Raw genomic sequence first — 17,190 nt, forward strand, 5'->3', positions numbered from 1 at the left:
GCAGAATATGTATACGGGCATCATTTTAACCAGGAATTTTACACAGAAATGGTACTGATGTAAAATGATTAAATTGTGGGGTGTTACATTATCTCGTAATGGTTAAAATTTGAAGGAGATTTACTTCTACGATGGTACAATGAATGGTTTAATAGAATTTCACGATTTGATTTTGTTTAATTAACGAACTCTTACTCTTATTAAAGTCTCAGTTCTGAATGCCTGGGATTTGTGTGCCCAAACCATTCACTTCACTGCAATGTGGACTCATCCTTATTATTATCATTTTTTAAAGTTAAATTCACGTCAAAGATCTGACCTTTTGAACCACGGGTTCCATCTGGAGGTTGCAATCACCTTGTTCTCTTCCTGCCATGATGTCACAGCCAAGGACTTGAGTTTTTGTTTGAGAGAGGTGGAGGAAGGTGAGGAATTGTGGTGGTGATAGTGGTGGCTAAATTTGCCAAATAGCATGAATTTAAAAAGAAAAAAAATTAGGTGAATAGTACTCCGACGAAGTTATTTAGTTATGTAGCAAATTTTTTAGAACTTGAATTTGTGCTAGAGCTCGAGTTTGACAAACTCGAGTTTCAAAAATGTTCTTAATATCTAAATAACTTTGTGTGTGCTATTCTCTTAATATTTTTCTAAAATTGTGTTATAGAGCAAATTTTGCCTGAAGGTGGTGGTCCATGGGATTGGAGGGTATTTTCAGGAATTTATCTATGTATTTGGAGGTATTTTAGACTTTACAGTATACATAATAAAATATTCTAGGTATTAAAAAATTCTGTTAAATTTAATTGAAAGAGAAACGAAATGAGGGTATTTGCTCATTTTGAAAACATAAATGGGGAAATTAGTAGGTTTCAAAGATAATGGGCGAAATTATGAATCACCCCAAACATAAAGGGGGAAAGTGTTTTTTTTTTTTTTTTTTTTCCAAATAAAAATGAGTCAATTAATATATATATATATATATATATATATATATTTTGATCATTTGTTCTTTGATAATTCAATAGTTGGTGGTGGGGATTTAGTATATGCCTGGAAAAAAAATTCAGCTTTCTTTTATTAAAAAAAAAGAAAAGAAAAGAAAAAAAGAAATCAACAAAACTAGCATATATATATATATATATATATTTTTTTTTTTAATATAACAAAACTTTCTTAAAAAATAATTTACCTTTTAGCTTTTTTTTTAGAATATTAAAAAAAAAATTATATATGCAAATAAGTTATCCGAAACTACGGTCCCAAACAAACACTTAAACCTTGGATGTCTTGACGAGTCTACTGATATTATATGCACAATTGGCAGTTTTCTCTTTGACATGTGATGGTATTTTTATTTATCTATTTAGTGGGGAGAGTGAAGATTTGATCCTAGAAGTCTCAGTTGTAAATTAAAGAAGGTGGCACTGTGACAGTTTAGCCTCTTGGAGATAGTGATGATATTCATTCCCACACTTCTATAGATAGTAATAAACGCGAAATCATGTGTCCCAACCAAAAAAGAAATAAGAAAAAAGCATTAAATGATAAGTGTTTGTTTTACTAGGACTAGGAAAATTCTTCTTCATATTCCCATGTTTCTGTTTTTCCTTAGGGTCTGTTTGGTTGGAGGGATGGAAAAGTGGAAGAATAGAAAATAGTGGGAGGATGAAAAAGTGAAAGGATAGAAAAAATTTTAATTTCTCTCATTTTTATTTGGTTAGGAGTGAAAAAATGGAGGGATGAAAAAAGTGAGTTTGTATAAATTTACTTATACACTCTTGTTAAAAAATGATAACCAATTAAAACATAAAAGTGGCAAACAACTAAAAAAAAAAAATGCAATCATCCAATTTATTAAAAAATAAAAATCATGTCTAGTTAAAAAAAATAATAATAAAAAATAAAAAATAAAAACAAGACAACTATCATACAAGAAGAAAAAAAAAATGGTAACATGCCACAGCCACAGCCACAAGAAATCAAAAAATTAGTAAAAAAAGAAAAAGCAAAGTCCAGCCGTCCCGGAAAGAAAAGGAAAAAAAAATATGGCACTTTTGTTCATTAAGCAGCCTAATTTTCTTTCTTCAATTTTCTCTATATTTTGGATATAAAACTTTTTTATGGGTTCGGAGAGAAAACATCTGGACCCCACCATTTATTTTTCTTCTTCTCTACCCAACCAAACATACTCAAAAAAGTTTTCATTTCTATTTTCTCTCTAAAGTTTTTCATTTACCCTATTTCACTCCAAACAAATGCACCCTTAGAGTGTGCGGACTGAGGAGTACTAAGGGAGGAAAGGGACCTTCGCACATCTTTGATGTGATGATTATTCTACAAGTATAAGTGTCTGTGGGATGTGAGAGATAAAAAATGAGATTCAAATCTCCAAGAGAGAATTTCATGTATATATTCACTTAAATTAAGTTAGAATAGAATTTTGATCTCGTTAAAAAAAAATAAAAATAAAAATGCAAGAAAGGGAAATAGGCATGGCAAATAGCTACTGGCTACTTGATTCTGCACCGACATTATTATCAAATGCCATGCAAAAGAAAAAGCAGGGTTAGTACAATGAGAATGAGGGGTGGTGTCGTGGTGAAGAGTGAAGACCAAGACTTCACTCCCAAGTCTCCTACCTTCATCAAAGTCGAAGTCTTTGTTTGATCAAAGTCATTATTTTCAAGTCCACCAATGACTGAGGAGGAGAGTGCGGACAACCCAACAAGTATTCTTCTTTGTTACCCAGCTTTTCCTTTTCCGTACCTCGTTAAAGGTCCCACAAAATCTAGAAAAAAAATCCCTCTCACTAAGCAAAGCCCTTCTACTATACACTCTACAACTATATCATGGTATGTACATTGTACTAATATATTATTGTAAATAAAGTTCTCAACTTGGTTTGCCTTATAAAAGGCAATCTGATAGCGTCGCTTAGGATTCGTTGGGAGTCCTAGACCTATTCCTAGTAAAGGTGGTAGAAAAAAGTCTCAGTCAGGCTTTCAGGTAATGGTTTTGTTGATGATGATTCTGATATAGTATATATATTTTTGCTCTGGTGTATATAACAATCTGAAAGATTTGGGTATCTATTTGTTGTTAGTTTAATGACTTCTGATATGAATAGGCAATTTTTTGATGTGGGGTTTTGTTTTGTTTCTTTTTTTTTTTGGTACAGTTATTTTATTTGATTTGTTTATAGGTTTTAAGTAATGTGTTTTTAGTTGATGAATTGAAAATGAGGAAATAGGGGTCCTTGCGTAAAAATTCTTGTTAGTTCATTTGTCCTCAGTATATGTTTTACATGATCAGACTTAGTATGATCATCCCCAAATCTATGTGTAATGTTATTTTTCATTCTATAAATCTATAGTATATGTTAGATGCAATGAACTTTGCTATAGTGACAAAGTGATATACGACTTACATCTTAACTTTATGAGCAATACTCAAAGCTTAATTTATGGTTGGCACCAAGGGACTTTGAGTCTTTGTTTTGATGAAATTCTTCATATTAGAATAAGGTGTTACCATTTTCAGGTGTGTCTTTAACGGTTTCTACATTGTGTTATTTGCCATTAATGGACTAGAATTTTGACACATTGATCTGTATCGCTAATGTTTTTTCAGAAATAAAAATGAGTGCCAATAGTACATTGGAGCATATACTCGTGGAAATACTCAAAGTGCTCAAGCCTAAGCAGGAGGATTTGGCGACACGGGCTCAAGTCATTAATGAACTACAAGAAGTCGTTGAATCTGTGCAAAGTTTGAGAGGTGATTTGTACTTTCATGGTTCTGTCAAAAGAATTTTAAATTTTTATTTATTTATTTTTTTATATACTTAAAATCTGTAAAACTTCCATGATTTGCAATTGAAGATATAAGTTGGTGGGAATGGAAGGATTCCATTCTATATGCTCAAGCAGGAGCGTTTGATAAAATTTAACCTCTCTGATTTGCTTCTGAGATGACTATGTATCATCACTGGCTATGGTACATTGGAGGGTTTTTTGGATAAAATTTAACATAGTGGCCATGGTTTTCTTTAAGATGTTGAAATGCTGTAGTTTTGAATTCACTAATATTTACATGAGCACATACCGTTTGGCCCATATCTATTGTATACTCGGTTGGGTCTTTTAGAATGTGAAGAAGGAGCTGGCAATACAGTTCTGCAGGTGGCGTGGTAAATTGGAGGGTTTTTTGAGCATGAGTGATTGGTTTTATGCGACTAATAATTAAATGACTTTTCTTTTCATTTGGAAAAATAAGCACCTTCTTCTACTGGCTCTTAGAACATTTTATTTTTCAATAAATAAGATATTTTATTATAAGAAAGGAGCACTCATAATGATGAGCTTCAATAAAAAATTACAAATGGACAGCCATATGGTCCCAAAAAAAAAACCTAGATAGTTACATGTAACTCCCTCAATCATAGTGTGATATTCAAACAAAGTTCTCATAAAACTACTCTTAATATCCTGAGGCGATTTCTTTTCATCTTCAAAAGTCCTATGGTTTCTCTCTCTTCAAATGGTCTACATTATATAATGAGGACTAGCTTGCCACACAGCGCAGTTTTGATCAACCAAACACTCGTCTCCATGAAAACATCAAGTCTATCACCCACCTTAGCATCACCCATATCACTCCAAATGCTATAAATGCAAATTACCACAACTCTTGAGCTATAGGACAATAAGTAGATGCTCTATTGTTTCACAACTACACTTGCACATAATACCCTCATTAACAACCACCATCTTCCTCTTAACAAGATTATCAAAGGTTGTTGTCCACAAAGGAAGCCACCTTATGAGGTACCTTGCTACCCCACTTAGAATGCAGATGCACATGTTTCTAACTCTCATAATAGGATCATACACTAGACTGCCTTGTTTGTATTAATCTGAAATTTCTTGGCTTGCAAAGGACATTCCAAATGGCACACCAGGGAAGTTAAACCTATAAATTTATGGGTACGTGGAAAATGACCCGGGTCAAATGTAGCAGATCCCATGGCAGTTATCAACCTATATGAAGTGTATGCAATAGAGACAAGTGGCATTGATGCAGTTTTTAAAAGTTACAAAGTAGCATCCAATATTGCGACAAGTGCCTTTCAAGCCAAGGAAAGAAAGACACATGGAAGGAACAATTGTCAATTTTCATCAGGCCCTCAAGTGTAAATGAGGGCTGAGGGCCTGATTCTCTAGAAAAGGACACCATTCTTCGCTCACAAACTCGCTTATACAAAGATCATATCATTCTCTTGTAATATTAGTTCCTTAGGAGATTCTCTCGTAGTTCATAGGGCTTAGAAGGTGTTTATGCTTGTAAGCACTTTCTTGTAATCTCGTTACTCAATTTAATCTTGTTTATGCAAGTTTATTTTAGTTAGATTCAAGTTTTTAGTTGTTAGTTATGTTTAATCCACAATGCATTATCTTCAATTTGATTGGATGTTTAGAATGTTTACTTAGGTTATGATATGTTCACTGCTTTGCATATTTTACCTTCTAACTGTTTACTACTTAGATTGATTAGACTTCGAATTGCTCTATTTGGAATCGGGTTTAGTGTGATCATGAATAGCCTAGTTACTTGGAATCCAATGGCACCTGATTTTTATAAAAGTTTTGTCCATGTACATAGTTCCTTAGAATATAATTTATTTGCTTTCCGTAGTTCGTTGTTACCTGCATTTCATCCTTCGAGCCTAAAAAGTCTCCCTCACCCCTTCTAGCTCCCAATCTTGAAAGTCCCCAAGGAACTTAAGTTGCATATTTAGAATTCCTGACCTATATGTCTACTGTGTTATAGATGAAACTAGTTTCAAATTATCTTGAGATTCTGTCTGTCTTGATGACATTTTTTATTTTTTCTGGAACATAAGTTCTTTTGAATGTTGGTCTTGGTGAGGAAGCTTCATCTCCATGTGCATAGAGATAGGAATTCCTTAAAGGGGAACCATCTTTTCTGACTTGATACAGGATGGCTGGGCTAGAGTTGTAGTTTGGTCCCCATAGAAAAAAGGGAAAGATGATGTTTCATGCTACAAAGACTTCTGTAGGTTTTTAGCGCCATATAAATATTTGTCTTCATTGTTTTCCTTTTTTTTTCTCAATCCGAGAAAAGTAACCTATAGTAAAGATCATCAGATTAAGCGAATTTTCTTTCTGGTTTCTTCTTTCTCTGCATTTCATTTGTTGAGTCATCATGAACTTTTATGTCTTATTTACATAAGGAATAACTCTTGCCATTAGTTAAAAAAAATTATGATTAACAACATAAATTAATGACCTGGCTTAAACAGGGGCAGCAGTGGAGCCATTTGGTTCATTTGTGTCCAATTTGTTCACAAAATGGGGTGACGTGGATATCTCTATCTATTTACCCAAGGAGGGTGGATATATTTCATATGTTGAAAATGACCGCAAGCAAAGATTACTTATGGATTTGCAAAATCCTTTGAGAGGTAATTTGTTTTGAGTTCAAGCATTTTTCATTTCCCCCACCTCTCTCTGTCTCTTAGATGCTTGTATTCTGTCACTTAGGCATAGAAGTTTAAGAAAATCCATTGATCTTATATTTTGACAATCTCTCTTGCACATTTGTTAACTTAAATTTTTGCTTTATTGTAATTGCTTGTCTCCAATGCATGTCTCAAAATACATGTTCCCACAATTGGGACACTTAATGATATGGGCCAAAAGTATTTATGAATCCTAGAACTTATCTTAAAAAAAAAATAGATTATGTATAAAGCTGGATATGAACTGTAATTTATATAAAGTGCAAATTGGAAAACTTCAGTCAATGTACCATCTTCACCTTTTGCAATTTTTTCTTACAGAATTTAGTAAAACTTTATTTAGTGTGCAAACTAGTTCTAAAAGTTTAGTGTCCCTGTAGTTTGTAATTATGTTGTACAGCAGACATTCAAGGTCATTTTTCCAGTTTGTAATAGAAAATGTGCAAGATTCTTTTTTTTTTTTTTTTTTAAAGAAAAATGTGCGAGATTCTTTGAGTGGCTGTTTTCATCAATTTGTTTCATTCCTCATGCACGTGCTTAAGTCTTTATTGTATCCATGTTTGAAAAAAAAAATGCTTTTGAAAATTGTGAAGACAAGGACACATAATCTGTGGATGGTGTCAATAATCTTTGAAAATTTAGATCCCAGGGTTTTACTTTTATGTTATGAAAGTGTTGGGTATACATGTGTAAGTGAAGTCCCGTATTGAATAACAATGAAAAGAGTGAGTGGTTAATATAACATAGTTGGCCCCAAACTCATAAGTTTAAGCTTTTAGGTTAAGTGGCGTTCCTATATGTTTCATTAATTACTCAATTAGAGGTTCCCCAAGGTGTTTATTTCCCAACAGAAAGTGGTAAGAGCATAATGCATGATGTAGTGCAAGCTTAATTTTTAGGGGTTCAACATTGTTCTTCTTTGTTTGATTTTTCTTCATTACGATGCCTCTTTCTTCATTTCATAACATTTTTTATTTGCAGGTCAATGGCAGATGGTGCAATTAATCCCTGCAAAAGTTCCAATTCTAAAATGCGAGAGTAGCCACAAGATCTTTTGTGATATATCAATTGATAACTTGAAGGGCCAAATGAAGTCCAAACTCTTTTTGTGGATCAGTGAGATAGATGGGCGATTTCGTGACATGATTTTACTGGTATGTTCTTGTAGCAATCTGATATTTGCCATTGTTTGGCATATGATGCATTGTTTCTAATTTGTGTAGGTCAAGGAATGGGCAAAGTCACATGACATAAATGATCCAATTAGTGGGACTATCAACTCATACTCTCTCAGTTTGCTTGTGATATTCCATTTTCAGGTAATTCTTTATAATTATTTCTTGTATAATTTATTAAAGGGTTAAAATTCGAAGAGATTTACTTGTTACTCCATGTCATGCATCCAAAATGTTTGCTTTGGACTTGGATTGCTTAATGTTATTAAAAAAAAAAAAAGTATTATACTGTTGCATCAGTCTTGTTCCTTTTATGATTAAAATATGTTGTCATGTTATGAGACGCCAGGATATGTTCTTCTTCCTACCTACATATTTTGATTTATGTATATATATTCTTGAGTTGGTCTGGTTTCATGTCTTTGCTTCCATGCATTTTGAAATTTACTGATTCAGTTCTGACAAGAGGTAGGAAGATTTAATTTTCTTTCAGACATGTGAACCTGCAATTTTTCCACCTCTTAAAGATATATACGCTGGAAATGTTGCTGATGATCTTCAAGGTAATTTTCATCTTTAATCTTAAGCACAAAACATATATGTTATTTTGGAATCTTATAGTGGTGGAGACATAAGCTGAGTCGTACTCTTTTGTTTGAAAACATTAATTTCATTTCTATTTTGCATGCTGTTATTATATATTTTTTTTGGGGGGAGGGTGATTTAGAAGGCTAATTGTAGTTTCTTTTTAAAAGGCTATTTTGTTTGGGACAAGATCAGGTCAACTAGGTTCTAAGGAACATATTCCTTTGTCCCAGGTTCATATGAATCATTTTCTTTCTCTCTATGTTTGGTTTTGGTGTTTCTAAATTTTATACCGCCATATTTACACTTTAGTGGTGTGGTCCAAAGGTCATGGAACTGGGGTATTTGTTTCCTCTTCTATTATCAAAGCCATATGATTGGTTTTGCTGAGTACTAGGGTAACTAAGGCTTAGATAATAATATTAATGCTAGTATTCTTAAAAGATACCTAAATGGTAATTCAATGGTGTAGTTTACTTTGAAGAGGAGCCATCTAGCATTAGATTGTCTTGTCATAACATAGATATTGAAGTTATATTAAACATCATATAGGTTTATGAAAGCATATATCTCATCTCAATTTAATTTGAATTTTTAGTTAAACTTAATGTTCTTTGGTAGCAGAATTTGTAGATAAATATTTTGTTAATTATATGACCCATGTGATGGTTGTTGGGAGTACAAAATGGCACCAAATCATTTTCTCTTTTCTTCATCTAGAATGGATTTAGATGGGATAAATCAAACTGATTATATACATGTGCCAATGATGTAATTGAAACAACGTGTTTGAGAGAAATCATCTACCTAGTAGAACAAAATATTTGGAAAATGAAATAGGGAAAAATTTGAGTTCAATTAATGGTAATGTGAGTGGACCAAGTTCGGCCCATACTAGGCTCGGGCCAAGGACTATTGATCCCTGGCCTAGCCTACAGGTGATAGGTCTGAGCTGAACTAACGTGTAAGCCATCAGCTTACCATTAAGGAATTTGCCAGCCAAGCACGGGCCTTGATGCTTAGTTCAAGTTACAAGGGAATCATCATGGCGACGGAGCCAAAGTGGACCCACTCCCTGGTGTGGGATTAGACAAGCTAGAACAGTAGCTTAAACTCAAAGGGCCACTTAAACTTGGCGAATGGCCAGACTCATGCACAGGTGGAATATCTTCCCATGATTACTATCCCACTGATGGAATAGTATAAAAGGACAGGGATTCAAAGGAAAAGGGGTTGGAATATTTTTTAGGGGATAGAAACATGAGAGATAAGGAGAGACATTCTTTACTAGAATTGGGAAAAGGTGATCCAACTCAGGACACCTCGGCCACCTGAGATCCTCCTCAAGTAATCAGGCATTTAGTCATCAACCACCGTTCAATTACCTTCCTCTACCGGACACCAACTAGATTCCTCCTTGGACCTCCCATTGTGGGCTATACCCTTAACCAGCACACAAATTAATTGGGGTCCAGGCCCAACGATCCCAACATCGTTGTGGGCCACACCACCACAATATTGGATTCCAACCTTGCTTTTTTGGGGTTTCTGGAAAAATAGGAGGATTTTGATTTATTAGAGGATTGACCAACTTGGTTGTAATGGATTTGTGGGATAGATGCATTATTTTGAGTTCATGACAGATTCTCTAAAACAACTTTTTTTGGGGGGTGGGGGGGGGGGGGGGGGGTGTCGGTGAATGTTATTTCAAGGGATCCTATTCTCTTTTGCCATTTGTCTTTAATTTGCATTGCTGGGTTGAGCGCTTTCTTTTTTGGTTTAATCATGTTTGTCTGTAGAACTCGAGACTACCACTAAAAAAACTTACCTATTGAAATAATCTGTTGAATCAAAGTAGCAGTTGACTAAGGAGGCATATAGTCATGGAACCTGTATTTCAACATGCCTCGTGCAGGTCTGAGAACTGTTGCAGAGAGAAATATTGCCGACGCTTGTGCTGCTAACATAAAAAGGTTCAGAAAAAACATATTCAGACGAGTTAATCACAGTTCTTTGTCTGAACTTTTTATTTCGTTCCTTGCAAAGGTAATCATTTCTGTCATACTTTCTATCTTAATGAAGAATCTTGGTTGTAGACATTTATATGGTGTTTATCAAATTTCAAGATATATTTGACCTGATTATGCAATTAACGCTATATATCTGGATTATAATTTTTTTTTTTAAATGTTGATTATGTACCAGATGTTTATATACTCGGAAAGTGCCCTTTTCTTATAATAGTTTGTTGAAGTTTGCCTGGTATCTTCCCAATATCTTAAGGGATGACTGCTATGGCATCATATGCACTTCCTAATGCTATTGATTAGAGATTTTTTTTTTTTTTTTTTTGGGGGCGGGGGTGGGGGGGCAGTTTTCTAACATCGGTGACAAGGCCTCAGAGCAAGGAATTTGTACCAAAACTGGAGAGTGGGTGTGCAGAAGGAGCAATAAAAGATGGTCGCTGAAAACTGATCCAATATTGGTAACTCTCTCTCTCTCTCTCTCTGTGTACAAACATGTACATTATTGTCAGCTCTCACTTTGACATTTCAACAATACTATTATTACTGCTGCCACTGCTACTGATTTTGTTATTGGCACTGTTGATGGCCGGTAAGATTGAGGATCCTTTTGAGCAGCCAGAAAATTCTGCGAAGGCTGTTAAAATAAGTGGGTTGACAAGGATATCTGAAGCATTTGAGATCAGCCGCCGTAGGCTTAGTTCAGCTGATCAGAATCAGGATTCTCTGCTTGTCACACTTGTTCGATCACAAGTATCCCAGGAAATAAGAGCATGTCTTAGCAATCCAGTTTCTTATGGTGGGGGCTACCAGTCCCACCTAACACATCCACATGTGCACAGGAATGTGAACTTACAGGCAGAAACTCAGAACAAATTTCAGAACTTGAGGTTGGAAAGCAATTCTAACAATCCAACCTTGACAGAAACTGTGAACATGTATGGGAAATTTGAGGCATCTGAGTCAATAACGCAGAACCAATTTCAGAACTCGAGGTTAGAAAGCCGTTCTTACAATCCAAGCATGACAGAAATTGTGCAGGCACAAAGTCAAGGCCAGCACAGGTGAAGACCAAAATCTGATGGATAGGTTTCACCAGTTTTTGATTATTCAAATGCCTTTTTACAGTATAGTTCGTTGTTTCTTTTAAAAGTTTAATGGCACCCAGGTATTTTGATGTTTCCCCAAATAAATTGTTGAATATTATATGCTGCCCCCTGCCAAATCAACTCAGAGAAGCAGATAGACTTATGTGACTTATTTCCGGTTTCTTACTAAGGTTATCAATCCTTAACGGGTAAAGGTTTTTCCAAAAATGCAATAATCTAAGTGCATTGTAACTCCCGATGGGCTGTGGAACACAGGCACACACATGTTGATATGCAAATCACAAAATGAACAAGTGTGGGCACACACATTGATTTTGGCCTATTTTGGATCTTGAAAACATGAAAAGATTGTAATGTTTATTGATGCTTTGACAAAATTATGTTTTTATTAACCATTTTGATGCATTTTTTGTTGTGGCATATTTTTAAGGTCCACATAAAGTTTAAAGCATACAGTGACAATATTTTTTGCATGACTTTAAGATCTGTTTTGGGGTCATCAATGGTTTACTGTGTCCAGATGGGGAAGAGGGGTGGGGAGGAGGAAAAGGGATGGGGGTATACTCCTCTGTTTGGGTTTTTCTTTTTTCCTGTTGGGGTAAATTACAAATGTTAAAGCATGGAACTACCATGTGCTCTATTTGTGAATTGTGACACTTACATCCCCTGTGGTTAGCCGTGTGAAGTATGTCCGTTAAATGGAATCATTGATGCGGCAAGTGGCAACATTGCATATTATGAGAATTGAAGAAACAGATTGTACTACACTCATATTTCTGATTTCTCTTGAATTTTCTCCTTAAATCCTTATTTGGTTTCTCTCAATTCAAATGGTGTAAAAGGGTAGAACATTCTTTTCCTTCAATTCTTCCCAATAGGTGATGTAGGCACTTGCCACATCATCAAATTCTAAAGTAACAAAAATGGTTCACAGAGCTAACTAACTAAGGAGGTAAGGTAAGTGTCACAAAATAAAGCACATAGTAGTTCCTTGTTTTAAAGGTATACCATTGGGGTGATAGTTGTAATTTACCATTTTTTGGGAGATGGGGAATAGATTTGTTGGGTTTGAAGGGGCATCTTGGGAATATTGTTAATTGCTTCTTTATTCTATTAATTCTGGGACTTGGGTGGTTGTTGTTTGTAGGCTATTTATTTTTTTGGTTGCTGAGAAAGCAGATGAAAGTAGAAGAAATTTAAAAATGAGTTTGTGTGATATGTTAATTTGAAAAACGAAATAAAAAGTTTTAAACAAGTTGCAGCCGCAAGACTTGAACCATTTACATTTGATGCAGTTAACAGTTAATCTTCTTTCACTTCCTGTTGAGGTTTCTGTTTTTTCCTGTTAAAAGAATCTTAGCTACTTCTCATGTTGGAAGGATATCTTTTTTCTAAGCACTTCCTATTTTGTGCAAGTGCAGTGGAGATGCTGGAAAATCAAGTCTCTCCATTGGTGGCCTTTTGTTGGGAGGCTTGGTAGCTGGACTAGGCTACATGTTCGCACCCGAGGTATTGTTGGATTATTTAGCTTTATATATCTTACTAAAACCCAACCTATTTGGTGTTGGGTGTCTATGTTTCCTAAGGTTATCAATTAATTAGTGGAGTGTTGTATATGTTTGTTTCATCACATTAATGAGTTAAAATATGATTTATTTGGTGGAAGACCAAATAGTGCAAGTATCTTTTGTGATAGTTTTCTATTGGGAGTATTGGGTGTCTGTGTTTCCTTTAAGTTCAAATTAGGTAGAGTGGTGTATATGTTTTTCGACACATTGATGTTACTAATCTTATTTTTGAGCCTGCAGGTTAAAGATTTTTCACTTAAGTTTTACTTTCACAAGATGGGTTAATGTATATATTTATTTGGTCCAATTAAGCATGTGACATATCAGTAATTAATGGATTGGACCTTGCTAGAAGTTCACTTTTAGGCTATGACGTGGTTAATGTACTGTTTATCTAAGCAACAGCTCAGAGGCTTTTTTTTTCCCCCACTAATACATTTGGCCAAAGTTCTGATGACACCAACTGATATATCGTGATTTTACTTTTTGTAGATAAGCAAGGCAGTTGATGGTCTGAAGAAGTTTAGAGATAATTCTGATGATGATTCAGATGTGAGAACTTGTTTCTGCAATTGCAATCCTTAAAAGTTGCTTGTTATCTGTGTTTGCATGTTTGTTAATGTGTTTGGTGTTTGAAAGTAAAGTCTTTTAGTTTAAACAAGAGGACTACTCAAGGTTGGTTTCATTAGAAAAACATGAATAAAAGAAATGTTTAATTCTCTCTCCTAGGTTTTTAGGCATCACATTCTTGGGCCTGGGCAAGGCTTGATTTGTATGATTCATTGTGCATAAATAAGCTTTAGGATTTGTATCTTTGCTGCATTGGAACCTTCAAGAAAAGTAAACACTTTACAATAGTTTATGTTAACTTGTATTTTCATCATCTTTTAACTGTGATTGATGTTGTTTTAGTTGGGTCATTTATGATGTTTACGATGCATTGATACTGCATTGGTCGTGTGATTTATGAATACAGGAACCAAAAAAGTGAGAAGCATTTGCAGTTGAATTCTGCCATAAATGATGTTTCTGCTCAGCTTTGTGGAGATGATGCCCCCCTAATGGAGCTGTAGTGAATTCAGATAAAAGCTGTAGCTTTAACGTCACAGAATATTTTGTTGAAATTGCCATATAAATTATTACTACTTTTGTGTGATTAGTACTGCAAAAACAGTGTTTGGAATCTTTTAATCCATTTTGATTTTCTGTTAGATATGGATTAAGGTTGATTGTGGAAAACTGTATCAGCTATTAAAACTATCACAATTGTTTGAACCTCTTTGCAAGTAAATGTAATTTATTTCCCTATACATGTTAGAGAAGGTAAGTGTAATTTCCCCCATATATTAGTGAAATAGAAATGATGAGTAATTAGGTTGAAGATTGATGCAGAATATGTATATGGGCATCATTTTAACCAGGAATTTTACACAGAAATGGTACTGATGTAAAATGATTAAATTGTGGGGTGTTACATTATCTCGTAGTGGTTAAAATTTGAAGGAGATTTACTTTTACGATGGTACAATGAATGGTTTAATAGAATTTCACGGTTTGATTTTGTTTAATTAACCAACTCTTACTCTAATTAAAGTCTCAGTTCTGAATGCCTGGGATTCGTGTGCCCAAACCACTCACTTCACTGCAATGTGGACTCATCCTTATTATTATTATTGTAATTTTTAAAGTTAAATTCACGTCAAAGATTTGACCTTTTGAACCACGGGTACCATCTGGAGGTTGCAATCACCTTGTTCTCTTCCTGCCGTGATGTCACAGCCAAGGACTTGAGTTTTTGTTTGAGAGAGGTGGAGGAAGGTGAGGAATTGTGGTGGTGATGGTGGTCGATAAATTTGCCAAATAGCACGTATTTAAAAAATAATAAATAAATAAATTAGGTGAATAGTACGCCGATGAAGTTATTTAGTTATGTAGCACATTTTTTAGAACTTGAATTTGTGTTAGAGATCGAGTTTGACAAACTCGAGTTTCAAAAATGTTCTTAATAACTAAATAACTTTGTGTGTGCTATTCTCTCAATATTTTTCTAAAATTGTGTTATAGAGCAAATTTTGCCTGAAGGTGGTGGTCCATGGGGTGAAAAGATTAGAGGGTATTTTCAGGAATTTATCTATTTATTTGGAGGTATTTTAGACTTTACAGTTTACATAATAAAATATTCTAGGTATTAAAAAATTTTGTTAAATTTAATTGAAAGAGAAATGAAATGAGGGTATTTGCTCATTTCGAAAACATAAATGTGGAAATTAGTACGTTTCAAAGATAATGAGGGAAATTATGAATCAGCCCAAACATAAAGGGGGAAAGTGTTTTTTTTTTTTTTCCCAAATAAAAATGAGTCAACTAATATATATATATATATATATATTGATAATTTGATCATTTGTTCTTTGATAATTCAATAGTTGGTGGTGGGGATTTAATATATGCTTGGAAAAAAAAATCAACTTTCTTTTATAAAAAATAAAAAAAAAAAGAAAAGAAAAAAAGAAATCAACAAAACTACCATATATATATACATTTTTTTTTTTAAATTTAACAAAACTTTCTTAAAAAATAATTTACCTTTTAGCTTTTTTTTTTTTAGAATATTAAAAAAAATTATATATGCAAATAAGTTATCCGAAACTACGGTCCCAAACAAACACTTAAACCTTGGATGTCTTGATGAGTCTACTGATATTATATGCACAACTGGCAGTTTTCTCTTTGACATGTGATGGTATTTTTATTTATTTATTTAGTGGGGAGAGTGAAGATTTGATCCTAGAAGTCTCAGTTGTAAATTAAAGAAGGTTGCACTATGACAGTTTAGCCTCTTGGAGATAGTGACGGTATTCATTCCCACACTTCTATAGATAGTAATAAACGTGAAATCATGTGTCCCAACCAAAAAAGAAAAAGAAAAAAGCATTAAATGATAAGTGTCTATTTTACTAGGACTAGGAAAATTCTTCTTCATATTCCCACGTCTCTGTTTTTCTTTAAGGTCCGTTTGGTTGGAGGGGTGGAAAAGTGAGAGGATAGAAAATGGTGGGAGGATAGAAAAGTGGGAGGATAGAAAAGATTTTAATTTCTTTTCTTTTTGTTTGGTTGGGAGTGAAAAAATGGAGGGATGGAAAAAGTGAGTTTGTATAAATTTACTCATACACTTTTGTTAAAAAATGATAACCTATTAAAACAAAAAAGCGACAAACAACTAAAAAAGAAGAAGCAATCACCCAATTTATTAAAAAAAAAAAATCATGTTCCTAAAAAAATCATGTCTAGTTAAACAAAAAAAAAAAAAAAATCAACTATCGTACAAGAAGAAAAAAAAAATGGTAACGTGCTCACCCACAGCCACAGCCCCAGGAAATCAAAAAATTAATAAAAAAAGAAAAAGCAAAGTCTAGTAGTCACGGAAAGAAAAGGAAAAAAAAAACGAAAGGAAAAAAAAAAAGGGCATTTTTGTCCATTAAGAATGCGTTTGGATTGGGATGAAAACTTCTGCATTTGCGTTTTGTTTGGTTTTTTTTTTTTTTTTTTTTTTCACGCGTTTTTGAGCGTTTTGAGTGTTGCGGCTACTGTTCATGTACTGTTCAATGAACAGTAGCCGCAAACTTTGACTTTTCAAATTTTTTTGACCAATCACAGCACATTGTGTACTGTTTACGGACCCACAAATTTCATTTTTCAGCAACTTTTTCATTAAAAATGGGTCCCACGATACTATTCATACATTTAAAAATTATTTCGCTACAGTGTTTTTCAGTTTTCAGTTTCAATTTTCAGTTTTCAGCTGTATCCAAACGGACCGTAAGTAGCTCAATTTTCTTTTTTCAAATTTCTCTATATTTTGGATAGAAAACTTTTTGGTGGGCTCGGAGAGAAAACACCTGGCCCCATCATTTATTTTCCTTCTTCTTTACCCAATTAAACACACTCAAAAAAGTTTTTTTTCCCCATTTTTTCTTTAAAGTTTTCCATTCATCCTATTTCACCCCGAACAAATGCACCCTTAGAGTGTGCAGACTGAGGAGTACTAAGGGAGGAAAGGGACCTCCACACATCTTTGATGTGATGATTACTTTATAAATATAAGTATCTGTGGGGTGTGAGAGGTAAGGATTGGAATTCAAATCTCTAGGAGAGAACTTCATGTTCATATATAATTAAATTAAGTTA

General features: G+C 34.0%; 1 protein-coding gene across 1 annotated transcript; it reads left to right on the forward strand.

The window, feature by feature from the left end:
• Positions 1-2,705: 2,705 nt before the first annotated feature.
• On the forward strand, positions 2,706-14,390 carry LOC115955331 (protein HESO1-like). Its single transcript, XM_031073428.1, has 12 exons — positions 2,706-3,006; positions 3,631-3,777; positions 6,323-6,484; positions 7,523-7,695; positions 7,765-7,860; positions 8,210-8,279; positions 10,217-10,347; positions 10,676-10,786; positions 10,923-11,389; positions 12,856-12,943; positions 13,495-13,554; positions 13,979-14,390. Exons 2-12 carry the CDS (start codon positions 3,639-3,641, stop codon positions 13,991-13,993), a joined length of 1,512 nt encoding a protein of 503 aa, XP_030929288.1. The 5' UTR covers positions 2,706-3,006; positions 3,631-3,638; the 3' UTR covers positions 13,994-14,390.
• Positions 14,391-17,190: the final 2,800 nt, after the last annotated feature.

The sequence above is a fragment of the Quercus lobata genome, chromosome 8, assembly GCF_001633185.2.
Source record: "Quercus lobata isolate SW786 chromosome 8, ValleyOak3.0 Primary Assembly, whole genome shotgun sequence".
Lineage (NCBI taxonomy): Eukaryota > Viridiplantae > Streptophyta > Magnoliopsida > Fagales > Fagaceae > Quercus > Quercus lobata.

What these genes read in the sequence shown, in the direction of transcription:
- LOC115955331 (XM_031073428.1), top strand. Translation starts at nt 3,639, where the DNA reads ATGAGTGCCAATAGTACATTGGAGCATATACTCGTGGAAATACTCAAA. An exon ending in TTTGCAAAATCCTTTGAGAG is followed by an intron (nt 6,485 to 7,522) that starts GTAATTTGTTTT and finishes TTTTATTTGCAG; the next exon opens with GTCAATGGCAGATGGTGCAA. An exon ending in TTCGTGACATGATTTTACTG is followed by an intron (nt 7,696 to 7,764) that starts GTATGTTCTTGT and finishes TAATTTGTGTAG; the next exon opens with GTCAAGGAATGGGCAAAGTC.